We start from the raw sequence: 14,649 nt of genomic DNA, 5'->3' as shown, positions 1-14,649 counted from the left end.
TTTTGGACCGTGTCCTACATCTTATTTTCCACACAGTTACTGTAGACATTGAGCTTTCTGAGATGAAGATGGATTCCCAGAATGATCTATTTGTTTGAAAGTTTGAAAGCTTGTATGCTCAAACAACAAAATATTTGCCTAAGTGGTCTCAGTTGTGACTGTGGGATTGTTTGTTGAGGCTGTGTTTTTGGGTTCATAATATCTGATTCAAGATGTAAAATCTATGTTTGCAGTTGTTAAACAAGAAAGTTAGTCGATTCCCTGATTCCATAACAATAGGTGTAAGATGTTAGTTGGCCAGACTATGTGCTGCAGAGCTCTCGCGGTTATCCGCTGCACAATCTCCTCCCGACTTCTCTGCTGGCTCTTTTCATCGTTGTCTCTAGTGAACAAACTCTCAAAGCAAAGATAAATAACAACCGTACTTAAAATAGATTGGCAAGACAATCCTGTATGTCATAATATAACCTCCCATATGACCAGTAGGCAGTGTTAATGGATATAAAGTTTAGGATTTTAAATGTTTTGTCTTAGCATCTTATTGCAAGTGTATTACAGGTGATTTATAAAGCTTTTTAATCATGATTATGTCTTGAAATAACTGATGCCTGTTAATAATTTGTCTGATTAATTAAATGTTATTCATATTCATAACAAATCAATGAAGCAATGCTTTTTAAATAATATTACAATACAATTAAGACAATTATTATCCCTGTCTCTCAATTTTGATTGGAAAAACATGGTTGTTAAAAGTTTCTAAGACTCAATAATAGACAAAAGTGAGTTATTATATTTGAAATGTACTGTATGTTCACTCTAAAGTGTCTCCCAATTAAATTCCCCATAAAACCTAATGCTGTTAGAAAGGATTTTATCATCGATCTTAGTCTCTTTACTCTTTGTCGATACATTCTGCTCTGTTAGCATTGAGAGACTTGTTCCATGAAACATCTCAATTGCACTCTAGCTGCAGACGTATCACCAAATGGACACAATGTAGAGCACAGTATAAATTGCCTATGGGATTGTATAATTAGCGCTGGCAGGTATTAATGGGTTAATATTTACCAGTACATCACTTTATGCATGTTCACAGGGGATGAGTCATTAATGAAGTGTGTGCATGTGACTTTGTGTGTATTCATAGGGGAAGAGTCGTTAATGATCTTTGTGGACAAGCGGAAGTTGAGTCGGACGTCTGAAGTGAGCGAATCCAATGGCACAGCTGTGACTTTGGAGGCTCTGCACCAGCTGGCTGCCTCCTACTTCATTGACCGGGAGAGCACCCTGCACAAGCTGCACCACATTCAGATCGCCTCCACTGCCATCAAGGTAAAAGGCTTGATCTGAATCAAACACAAAAGGTTGAAGATTCACAAAATCATGTGCTCCTTTGCCAACACTATTTTTACCACCATCCATTTAATGCGTTCAATTCTATTCTGTTCCAGTGGATACATCTAATAATTGCATTTTTAATAACATGGCAAATTATCTTGATTAGCTCATTCACTAAAGAATCAAATAAATAATGGCCAGTATTAAGCATTTGAAATGGAACCCTACAATCAGCAGGTTCAGCTGATTTTAATGAGACAAGCTATTAAAGTGACCAATCAGGGTCCAATGTTGTATTCCCTCTTTAAATTCACTCAGTATACAACAATTATTTCTTAAACGTTACGAACATTGAGGTTATTGGGTTGCTGACCTGCATGACAATGGAGTTTATACAAAACATTATGATGATAAAAAAGTATTATGGGATGTTTAATATCTCATATCCTTTGACTGTACATGCAAAAACCTGCTTCCCTAATGAAGGCAATAACATTCACATTGTCGTTCTGTGGTTTTACTGCTTTGTTAATTGTTCTGTGGGAAGCTATTGACACACCTCCAACCATACATGAGACAATCTTTAAAGTTGAAAATTCCAAAATGTTCTGTACAGTAAATACAATACTTGTTCTTGATGGTTTTTTACTTATCTTCTTATGTTTGCGAGATAATTATGGTACTTGTGCTCCCTTTCCTGCATAAGTATCCGAACAAATTAAGAAAATCTGACTCTAAAGCAGTCAGTACATGCCAAGTTCTTGCTGCTTACTACCAATTACTGGAAGCAGTTGGCGACCTATCAACAGGCACTTAACCGACACTCTAGCCCGCTTCATATGCAGAAAATCATAATGCTACAGATTAATAATACATAACTTTAAGGGACATAAAGCAGACTCAACCCTTTGTATGGAACCGCTACTTTCTTTTTAATTTATGAACCCTTCATAGTGAATGCACTCTAAGACCTCACCTAGTGTTTCCTATACTCTGTCACAGTAGAAGCAGTTTTATAGTTTCAGGTCTTCAGGAGCAGGACTCTAGATTTTTTAGAAGGGATGTCAGTTAGAGTTGGGGGTGCTGAGAGAAAGTCTGTCTATTTGAAGATGCAGTGCAATGCGGTGTGACATTTTAATGGCAGTGTCATTTATATTTAAAGGTTTCAACTTTTTACACTACTTTTAGAATGGTTCAGACCCTATATAAGATATGGATGTCATCATTGTTATGTCACCAATTGGTTTGTTGACTACTGTCTTAAAGCCTTGATTCTGATTTCATGGCCATTGCCATCTTGACCATCAAAGCATGTGACCACTCAGATGTTTTTTAGTTGCTTGATGTCTTTGTTGGCCATTTTGTTGGTCCATGAGTCCTCCCTCTCCCTTTTTATTCTGAACAGACCAGTGTCATTATTCACATGATGGCTTGAGGTATCTTAAAAATTGTCACTTAAAAATGAACATATGTGGTTTCAGGGCATCTATTTCCTGCATATGGCCTATTCTGCTGTGCTACAAAAGCTTACCCTTCTAACCAAAACCAGTAGCTGCCAGTGTTCTGTCTCATATTAGTCGCTTTGGTCGGCTCAGATCTACTTACTTCTGAGACTGTATTGAGATTTATTGGAATTTCTATGCACTATATTTGACATTTGTACATTGAGATATAATTATGGTGCTTATTTTGAAGGTGGTGTTTTAGTGTCTTTGCACCTGAAAACTTGGGTGCCAACATTTTTTTTTCTAATGAAATAAGATGTTTCTGCTGAATTGAATAGCATGCAATGTTTTTTTTCAGATTATTTTCTGTACGTAACCTACAGTACTACGTCATACATCTGTCATCCCATGCGCTTTTATGAAAAACTGCTTTTTATTTAAAACAATCAGAAAAAAGGGAATTTAAAGCAAATATTATTTTTAGTAACTAGATCTACTTGAAATTCTTCATTTTGCTGGTTGGTTAAAACCATCTTTTTTCTTTCCTTGGAGAGAGTTATTTCATGTGACACTGAAGTAAACATGTTCACCTGCTCACTCAATGATCAAATGAGATTCCAACCAAGAGAAGAGATGAAGCGAGCAGTACGGTTTGCTCTGGTCCTTGCTCTTCCACCCGGGTGCAGGCTTTTTATATGGAACAGCATGCAATGCATATTGAGATATGCTTATGATGTAAATATCACCTTGCATCTTTTACTGCTTAATACCTTCGGGGTGTGTTCATTCATCACTCTGTCAGTTGTTATCAAGCAGAATGAATTGAATCGGTTGAGCTTGCCCTTCGCACCGCAGACTGAATTCTCTTTGCTTTCTGAAGAATCTATTCCCTCGCGTGGCTTTAATGTGTTTGCACTGGCTTGTGGTAAACAACAGATTAACGTCACAGAGTCCAGGTTATATCATCTACCTGCAAAAACACCATCTGAGACACTGTCAGCTTTTTCAGTCTGCTTGTGTTGTATACTGTGTTGACACCTGCTTCTGCAGTGGTAGTTTTCTGATTAGATTAACCTAAACCCAACACAGGACGTGGCTCATATATCACAAATGTATTCTTTAATTTAGAATATGTATAGATCTGTGTGGGACTTTTTTACATGACATTAAACCTGACAGAATAATGCCACAATGACAACATCTACCTTTTGAAAATGAAAACTCTACCGCGACCTTGGAAATGATCTCAAATCCAAAATTACAAAAGATATTTTAATGAGCTTTCAGCAGCTTCTCAGTTCTGATATACAATATGGCTCAGGTTTCATCATATGACCTAAAAATATTGCTTTAAAATTGCTTTTGGAAACATTTGTTGCTGTCAAATAAACCACGTATTTCAATCCAGCAGCCCTGTTAGGCTTAATATGATAATCATAATGTTTTTTAAATCGCCTATTTAGCTTTAAATAAAGGAAGCTCATGAATATATTTTGTCCTTAGGATGAGGATTGTGTAAAGCTTTATTACTTTTGTTATTCATCATTATGTAGAAAATATTAGATAGCATCCATCATTTCCCTGAGCCCAGGATGGTGCACTCACATTTCAGTTTTTATCTGAACAACAGACCACATTAGAATAATGACGAAAACAAGAAATAGCAAATCCTTTATTAAAAAGGAGAAACAAGTTTGTCATTTTTGCTTGATCACCTAAATCTTTTAAACAGTGAATTGATAATCATAATGATATATTTATTAATTCAGTTATTCAAACTATAATCAATGTAGTGCTTGTTTAGACACTATTATTTTACTTGTAACCCAATGAAGTTCCACCCAACCAAGTTTTGAGACATAACACGTAAAATGTGTTGGAGCGATAGCAAATAGGAGCATGTGTAACATAGTGATATGATAACGTTACGAAAGTAAACAAAGGAGTCCATCGAGGCATGTCAGATAGGGGAGGAGTATGTGGGGAAGAAACTCCCCCCATTTCATCTAAAACGTTTGATCAAATGATTAACTGGGTGAAATTAAATGTAAAAGGAAATACTGGCAAACCCTAGTGTAATATTCTTGATGATTTCTGACACAAGCACATAGTTATCTATTTATTAAAGGCCTCGATTGTACAAAGAACATTAAACAGTCGTCAGCGAGTAGAGATTTCTTCCTCCATTGAAGAAACTGAAAATGGGTCTGAATCCCTCATTCTGACTGTGTAGCTGCAGCTAAAACATTAAGTGCTTTACTTTTTTTCTCAGCTTCAGCCCATTTTTCATCGACTCATCCTTTGCTTTACAGCGCATCGGAGATAAAACTGTACATTCTCCAAAGTGAATTGGCAAGAAGATATTGAGCTGATTTGGCAGCTGCTACTGAACCAAAGTGCTGCTAAAAACCCCCGTGATTGAGATGAATAGAGAAGGAGTCCTCTGGGGTACATTTGTTTGTGAGGAATTTCAGGTGACTGATGTAAGATATGCACAACCTCAGCAGCACTTAATTGGGAACATGTTTTTTTTTTTACCTCACCCAGATGAAGACAGATGCCAAAACAAAGCTGCCTTGAAGAAGAGCACAGGTTCCCTGGTTCCAAGAGATAACTATTTTAAATCGTAAATATGCCTGGCATTAAGGCCTGAAGTAAAGCAAAACCTGGGAAAAAATCAAAGACGAGGGGCAAAGGGAGAGGAGTGCCAAAATAAAAGGTGTCTGCTATTACATAGTGTCATGAATCAGCCCTTCCATTTCTGTAATTTCCTTTGAGAGCCTCCATCATTTGTCAAACGTTTTGCAGTATGAGTTAAGGTGTCATATGCGACTGAACAGGAGAGATGAGACGGGGATAGACAGGTCTTATTTAAAAAGGCTTCTCAGCCCAGGATGGAGGTGAGGCAGTTTCGCAGGAAAAGTGGCATCAATCAACACGTTTACCCTTGATTTGCAGCCCAGGCTACCTCTGTATTGAAGATTCATTAAAAAAAGTTGGGAGGAGAATATCATTGACGGGGAGGAGAAGTGATAAAAAATGTTTGACCCAATTTGCCTTGCAAGCCTTGTTTGTTCAGTCAGTCGTGCGGCGTCACGGTTCATTTCTTGGCGTGGAAGGAAACACACGTAAAAGTCGAGCTTTGGAAATCAGATAATGGCTACTGAGGAGCGGTGGCAGGGAACACGTTTCCCTGAGTTCGGGGCAGTTTTGACGGCAAGATAAACAAAAAAAGCCCCAGAGTTATCGAAAGCACTAATGAATAATTCATTACAGCAGATTTCTTTTGGCATCCACATTATTCAGAAAGAAACATAAACATCCTGCTTTTTGTCATTTCAACTCGTCTTTAACATTTAACAAGATCTATAGGTTTCCTTCCTTGATATGTGTGGGAGTGAGAACGAATCCAAAGATATTCCTCCATATAAATAGATGTATGATAGCTCATGGCTCTAGTCTTACGTCTCACTTCCGATTCTTTTTAGAATTGTAACTTCTTCCAGCTATTTTGCTTTAATCTGCAGCTGGTTCAAAGAAGTGAAGCCTGGAGAGCAAAAATAAATAGACAGAATTTTGCTCCCTTGGCCCCTTTTCAAGTGACTGGTACTTCCTGTAAAATTGCATAGCTTAGCTTCCCTTAGAGAGTCTCAGTGAATATAACACCACATAGAGGATTTAATTCCACTTTCTTCTTCTAAAGGTTGCCCTCTCTTCCCCTGTGGCTTGGAGTGACATTTTTTTTCTGGTAGACACATAATTGCTAATCATTCTGATGCTATTTTCTTCCCTTTCCCCCTTTCGTACTTATAGTAAGCTTATCCCTCACTGGTTGACATTAGTCTGAAAGCCATTGCAACAAAGTGGTCTTAAAACATGCATCGAAATCCTCAAAGTCTAAATAAACAGCCAGAAACATATCTGAGATGCAAATGTGGTTTTTGCACATCTACTATGCCGTGGTGATTAAGCCTTCGACAATTCTGGAACGTGCCGCGAATGAGGCGATTCTGAAATGAAAGATGATTTTCAAGAAACATTAATGCTATCTTGTAGGCCTACTTTTTTTCCTCCAGCAAGAAGAAAGTGCAGCGATTTAAAGCCCAGTGTTGCTCATTCTGACAACAACAGCTCACTAAGTGACATGTTATGCTGTTTATGCGGAATTATTCATATGAGGAATTTGCAGCACTGATAAATGTTCATTAGTAACATGCTTTCACCTAACTGGCCTACAATAATATTAAAATCTTCATTTAGTTTTTTTAAATAATGGATGTGCCTTGGGGCTATAAATATTAGTAGACCATGTTAACAGGATAAGTGCTGCATTGCCCTGTAGATAACACAACATCTATCATCCAATCTAAAAATATGTGCATAAGGGATGAGGCATTATCTTATTTACATGATGCAGCTGTTTAACTTATCACTTTTCAAGCATTACTTCTTTGAATTATGTAATTTATTTTGAACGCATAAGTGCTTGGAAAGGTGCATTATTTTTAAAAGCCAGCTGTCGTATTAGAAATCTATGAGAAAATGACCCTACTTCTTATCATTACCCTGGTGGACATTTTTCTGATGAGTTCATGGTTTCAAATGCTAGTTTCAAGTGCTTTTTTCTTAACAGCATGATACTTTTCCAAATCATGTTTTCATTAAAAGCAAAACAAAGCTTACATTTGAAGGAGGTGCCAGCGTGTGACTGTGGCATAGTCAAATTATCGCCTTACAGCTTTATTTCTTTCACAGTGTATTTAATATAAATTGTATTGTTGTGTCTAAACATATTCAGTGTTCAGATATCTCCACACATTTAAGTAAAATACATAAAGAAAGGCCAAGATGGCGACGTCCGAAATGTCAAAACCACAGTCATGTAACTTTCTTCTTACCACTCTATGTGTTTAATTACTACCTGCTATGTGAGAGGGAATAGTGTCATTTATTTAATCTAGTTAACATTCCTTATTTATTAATACTGTGTTTTCATGTTCCTCCCAGTGTTCAATCAGAATCAGAATCAGAATACGTTTATTCGTCCCATGGAAAATTTGCATTTGTTACAGCAAGAAAAGATCCAAAGACAACTTAGGAATACCCAAGAAGCAAGCAACACATTATTAAAGATTCAACACTTACATTTAAATAGAAAAAATTACACAATTTACAAAATACATATAATACACATCCAGCTAGGTTATTAACGGCTAGGTTATTAACGGTATATATATACATATATATATATATATATATATATATATATATATATATATATATATATATGTATATATATCTATATTTTAATATGCTTTTGCAACAAAAACAAAACTAATAATTCCCAAGTAACAGTGTTCTAGCTGGAACACTTGTCCCAACATTACCCCTCTCTGCTGAAGAAACTCAGTTAAACTAGCAGCTGAGTAGTGTTCAATCCAGTTACAATGCCAAAAACTATCTCCGGCTCTCACCTGCTCCAACTGCTGAAACGACTCGCCCTGAGTCACCGCACTTGTGTGTTGGGCCACTGTGTAGTCTGAGAGTGGAAATATGTCAACTTTCCAAGCAGGAGTTTTCCCTGAACAGTTTGTCTGGCAGAGCTACTCTTTCAGCGACAGAGTGCAATGTGAAGTTAAAAAAGGATGCCTTCAGGGCTCACTTGGGATTGTTTGCTTCGTGCAAAAAATACACAGACTGGTGACGAATAAACCGAAACATAATAAATGCTGATGCTTCCAAGCAGGGCACCTGAGCCCAGCGAGTGGTTTTATGACAAGGATGAATGATATATAGTATGCTAATTCAATGCTATGGCAATGTTACCAGATTTCACCTCAGTTGAGCTTTTATTTATCAGCCTTCACCAAAAGAAGAAACTAAAGAAAAGGGACATTTTAGCAAAAACGAAAGAAGCAAAGGAGGCAGTCAGGACATTTGAAGATCCAGTAACAAACAGAAAACAGCCCTTTCACCCACGAATAGTTTGAAACAATCCAACCATGAGTCTTTTGCCACCAATGTTACTTGATTGGTAGCCAGTATTTACTTCTCTTTGCTCTGTTTTTGTCACTTGTGTCACAGCTCAAATGGTTACACTTGAATACAAAAAACCTACAAAAGCAGTAGCAGTATCAAACAGAGTTTATTTTTCTCCAAATGTTTTCATGTTCGAATGAAAGTTGAATGACATGCACCTTCGTTCACCCAGCAGGCTGGTGTTCGTGCCCTAAATGAAACAATAAAGTCATGTTTGAGTTGATGAATGTACGTTTACACTTCGTTTTACAAATCTAGTTTTTATAGTTGGGTTTTTAAGAACGAAACTAGTTATACAATAGTATGGTTGCAATAACTTCAAGGAGTAATAGCTCTGTGGCCTAACCCCAAATAAATTATGCTTGTGCTCAAAATGTCACATTAGTTTCCCAGCACATTATTTTCATGTTTTGTATTCACTTTGACAACTAGTAGTTGCCGTTTTCAAGCCTGAATTATTAGATCCACAACTATAACCACTGATATATCAAAGGGGGCCCGATTAAGCTAATTTACAGTGACGTGTTTACATGCTATAATGTTTAAAACGTGCTTTATTTCCCTCATAGCCCCCAAAAGGGACCGTGTAAAATGGCAGATACCATATGAAATCGGGGACAGATTTAAGATGCAGGTGTTGGACCACACTATTCATTATTACACCATGAGACTGCAGTTTATGTGGGTAGGATTGTTTTCACCCTTCTGATAGATTTTTGGAAATGTACCAATGAGCAACAGCTTGTGGTAATCAAACACCTTTCTAATACACATCATGTGAATATTTCCAGTATAATTTGTCATCCGTCTGTAGTGGGCTTACTGTCTGTTTCCTCCCTTTTCATCGTTGATTTGGGACAACATATTAAAGGCCTATATACAGAATGTGAAGCTAAGCACTGAACTGATGCCAATGAGCTTTTTTCCCTGCCAGCTTATGAGCCTGCAGGTTTAAGGATTCTGTTCACAACGGTGATCAGCGGAAGACAGACAGTAACTGCAAAAGAGTTTGAAAAGGACAAAAAAAATCTCAGCCTAATGGAAAACTGAAAGAGGCATTAGCATCTGTGAATTTAGGAAAAAAATTGCCATTCGCTTTTTCATAGATTAGTTTCTGTTAAGCTGCTACTCCACCAGGATTGATTAATATGATAAGTCATGATTTTACCTTGCCACATTGTGACAAAGTACCCTCTTCTATTAGTTTGGTGATATTAATTTCAGACAGCGAAATAAATGTATTACAAAGATTAGATGTTCAAGACTTTCTGCTTTATTTATCCTAAAAGTAGGTATGTTGTGAACTCTGAAGAAGCATTAGGACAGAGAGGAGACATCAAATGGTATTCCTTGGGGGCATAAGAAAGTTAAGTGATAAAATAAACAAGTTACGTCCTTAGTGTGTGTAAGCATCTCACTGTGCTTATTCTAGGAAAGCCTTAAAGTGCAATTAAATGTTCCATTACATGCAGCTGTTAGTTATTTCAACACAGTCAGCACAATTATCGTGTACTCAATTATGACACATTAATCATTCCCCTCCAACTGATCCATGTCATTTGCATATAATATTCTTGGAATAACTGTTTCTCTCACATATAGGATCAAAATAAGTGCCCAGTAGGGTCTTGGAAGTAGTGAAATATAGAAAAAAGATTTTTCATTTCGGGGTCGATTTCTAATGGCGAAGGCTGACTGTGCACACATGCTCTGCTCCACTGGGTTCTCTTTGCAGATGGTCTCATTGCTATGCATGGAAAAGACATCTTAGATTTGCATTTGGTAAATTTTCCCCTTTAAGTTGGACATCTGTCTGTGTTAAAAATGTATCTGCTGATCCCTACGGAGGTCGCCGGGATTTTAATTAATTGTGTTAACGTGTCAAACATATAAAAAAAAAGAATGCAAGTCAGTTACGATCCCTCTCCAACATACCTCTGTCTGACTGTCCAGTCTAAAATGAGTGTTTAAAAGACAATATTTGAGGAAATAGCAAGTTGACAAAAACGTCCAACTATGAAGTATTTTAAGAAGGAGACCAAAGAGACACAAAAGGTACATACAAAGCTCCCAGCTATTATTCATCCCGAAGTCTTTCTGTACTTAATTTCCTCTATGACCTTGTAGTTGTCAAAAGTAGATGTCAAAAGAATGACAACTTTTCTGCCCACAGCGGCAAAAGTCTTCCATTTCCTCCTGGCTGGATACCATAGTTTCTGTCATTAATCTAGCAAGGAGATGTTGTTCCCGTTATTGGACCTTTGGGGAAATATTAAAAGAAGACACCGTCATGGTGTTTGGCAATAATTCGCAAGTGACAGCGAAGGAGATGGATTTCCCTTCAGGTTGGCAGTTTATCTTTGCTGCCCGTGGAGCCTGGATATATTCGGGCTCCAAATCAGGCTTTTGTCAAGGATGATTGAGCAGAGATTGCGAACAATCTAACCATGAGCTCCAACCGAGAGGAGAGACTCCAAACTGTTCTTTTGTGGGGGTTTTGTCAGCACAAATCTTGTGTTGATGTCTTTGAAGCTTGGATATGGTTGCAACTTTCAAGATGTACGTCAAAAGTTTATGGATATTTATATACCTGCCTCAGAAGGTATTCATGTGTTAGTTAACTTTAGTTCCTCGCCTGCAACTTTTTACCAATTAATTTCAGTTGAATTCATGCAGTATGTCTCTTTGACCTTTATCTTTAGCTTTTCGGCTTCATTTAATTGACTTTCCGAACTTGGGGCAATTATTATGGTCCGTACATGACTCATTTTTATAGGTTTGCTGTTTGCTTGTTGGCAGTGTTACTTTCTTTATTGCTTGCCCTGTGTTTGCTCTTCTTCACATTTATTTTGGATTAAAAAAGTCATTGTGAAACCTTGGTACAATTAGCAGCTTTGAAAAGTGTAGGTGCACTCATGCTCTATTGTGAGCAAGCTTGGCATTCAACCTAAGACACTAACTCTGAGTAAAGTAGGAAATAAACGATTTGACTGTCTAACTATAGAACCTTAAAAAAAGAAAGACCTTGACAAATCCTGCAGTGAATGCAGTTTTTAAACTACTTTCAACAAAATGCCCTTTAAATGAACATGGTATGAATATATCGTGCTTTAGTTCTCAGTATAATATGTAGTTATCGCGTTACTAAAAATATATCCAGACTGACCTTTGCTACACGGCCAGCTTAGGAAAAGTAAAATATATCTTCTACCCATGTTTGTACAAACTAACTGTATGTCTAGGTGTCCTTTTCTACGATGCAGAAGTGTGGACTAACACAATCTAGGACATTGAACCAATCTGGCTTGGATCTCTATTTAGACTTTAAAACTAAAGACTTGTGACTTCCCTTGGACTTGAATCTTTTGACTACCATCTAGCAAGCCCAGAGATTAAAACGTATCTCATTCAAAAAGTGTGCCATTTCCATTTCCTCCATCAACTAACATTATACATTGACAGAATGCCTACACTTAATACCCCAGATCCACTTTCTTTGAACCAACCCTACAGTATCCATTTATGTGCGTAGGAAAACCATGTTAGAACACATGTAATTAGGAAAGATCATGTATTGTTTAACACTCAAAACTCAAAGTAAGACTCAACTTGGGAATTGAATGCAAATAATTTCAACTTACTTACAAATGACTTGGTCCTTCTTCTGTAACAATCTATTTTAATACATACATTTATGATTAATGTTGACAGCAGGGTGAAACCTAATAGCTTTAGAAAATGTAAGCGCTTTGGATGAAGATGGTTTGCTTCTGTACATTATTACTGTATTCAGTCAACCCACACATTGACTCACTGTGTTTTCATTTGGAATACATTAAAATCTCAAATTTGTTTTGACGTTTAGTGAGAACAAACTGAGCAATGAGCTTTAACAGATCACCTAACTGGTAATAGAAAAATAATAAGACATTCAGCTTGAGTGGAGCTGTGTATCAGTTATCTGCCTGAGCAGCTTCTAAAGTTTCATTTTTGCTAAGAAAATGATTTTCTCCTGGCACACAGGAGGTTCTTTTATTAAAAACAGGATCATTCTACTTGTTTATTAAAATCCGTGCAAGCAACAGATTCTATAAAACTCTGTTAGGTCTGCTGTCATTTAACTATTTTGTAAGAAAATGTTACATTCAATGCTTTAATTCCACAAGAAATGACCTTTTCTCGTACTTCTTTTTTTGTTTTTTTGTTAATCAACAAGTTTGAACCAATGACACAATGACAACATATGATTTAATGGAGAGTTTATACATACAAATAAAGCTTCTTTCAATAGACATCACCTTAGCACAATCATCCATGATGTCACAGGCACGCTAGTTTATAGGTCTTTGCAAATGAATCCTTCAATTCCCAACAGAAGTTGAAAAATTCTGGAGTGCGCCAATTGGATTTTCACTCCTAACCCTCTGTGGTGCCCTTGAGTCAAGGAGAAATTCAACCCTACCATTGCACGGTGTGCATAAAGCGCCATACTCTCCATCTCCATATAGGTGTTTAAATCGGACCATTCATGTGTTTTTTTGTGCATGTGATTTATGGGGATTCATCCTCCACTATACAATCCTTAACCTGTAACAGGAAGGTTCTTGATTTCGCATTGCATTTATAACATCCTTGGTTGATAATAACTGGACTGGTACATAATCTTCTCTAGTGCCAACAATCCACTTGTTTGAACATTTTTTGGCCTTACTTTTCCACTGACTACGTTTTCATTGTTATTACAAGAGTTACATCTGCTGGAGTCATAGAAAAATATGGACAAAGTGTTTTTAAATTTGCATACTGCATGTAATACAATTACTTTAAACCTTAGATTGCATTTAGATTGTTCACTCGAATGAGACTCACAATCCTGCTAGCATGTTATCTCTTTGGGAAATAAAAACAGGCTCTCAAACTGCTTGATTGTTCAAGTTGTCAGACTGTCAATAAAAGTGCAAGTCCCTGACGAGAGTGTAAAAGAGAACTTGACTCATATTGATTATTTACACATCATTACATGCGCCTGAAATATGCATTCCATTCATCAGGTTCTGTTTTCAACAATTGTCCCACAGACACTTGTAATTTGTGGGAAAAATCAATTCATTGAAAACTATATGATACTACCTGTGACATTTGGGTTTGTTTCCACTATTGTTTGAAATATAACGGGTTTTTTGATGGAGCTTTACCTTTAAAAAACCCAAACAAGGTTTGATCATGGAGAAGTTTATCATCACAATTATCACCAAAATAGAAGCTATACTTTCAATGAAGAACTCAACCATTTAAAGAGGCAGATACAGTATACCCATGTATGTCCAGCAGTGGCTAAGTAAGTAGGGGCTTGGACAGGGAATCGTAGGGTCGCCGGTTCAAGTCCCCGAACAGAATTGAAAAAATATGGAAAGTGGACTGCTACTTGGAGAGGTCCCAGTTCACCTCCTAAGCCCTGCTGTGGTGCCCTTGAGCAAGGCACCGGACACCTCCAATCCCCCCCTCCCCATTGCTCCCTGGGCGCTGCACAATAGCTGCCCACTGCTCCTAGTACTAGGATGGGTTAAATGCAGAGGACCAATTTCACTGTGTGTGCTCTGCTGTGTGCATGTATGTGACTAATAAAGAGGGTTTCATCCTCCGATTCTATCTATCTATATCCGAGGTTATTCACCCTTGCTTTTATAACATGTGCGTAATTGTTTTGCTTTTGGAATGATTCTCGCGATTGCCATTTTCATACATCCTTGGTCTGCATAAATCACACTGACTTTGGTAACGCATCAAATGTTACTCTAGTGCCACCACAAATTCCACATTTGTA

General features: G+C 37.2%; 1 protein-coding gene across 3 annotated transcripts in view; it reads left to right on the top strand.

Moving 5' to 3' along the window:
- The window catches only part of LOC134869787 (BMP/retinoic acid-inducible neural-specific protein 3-like), a 46,164-nt gene that overhangs the window by 18,128 nt on the left and 13,387 nt on the right, over positions 1-14,649 (top strand). For all 3 annotated transcript variants that reach the window (XM_063891689.1, XM_063891688.1, XM_063891690.1), the window contains exon 4: positions 1,151-1,335. In XM_063891689.1, coding sequence (XP_063747759.1) covers positions 1,151-1,335 — 185 coding nt within the window. The remainder of the gene's footprint in view (positions 1-1,150; positions 1,336-14,649) is intronic.

The sequence above is a fragment of the Eleginops maclovinus genome, chromosome 9 (assembly GCF_036324505.1).
Source record: "Eleginops maclovinus isolate JMC-PN-2008 ecotype Puerto Natales chromosome 9, JC_Emac_rtc_rv5, whole genome shotgun sequence".
Lineage (NCBI taxonomy): Eukaryota > Metazoa > Chordata > Actinopteri > Perciformes > Eleginopidae > Eleginops > Eleginops maclovinus.
The sequence above is the reverse complement of the archived record's forward strand: the minus strand, read 5'-3'. Positions and strand labels throughout refer to the sequence as shown.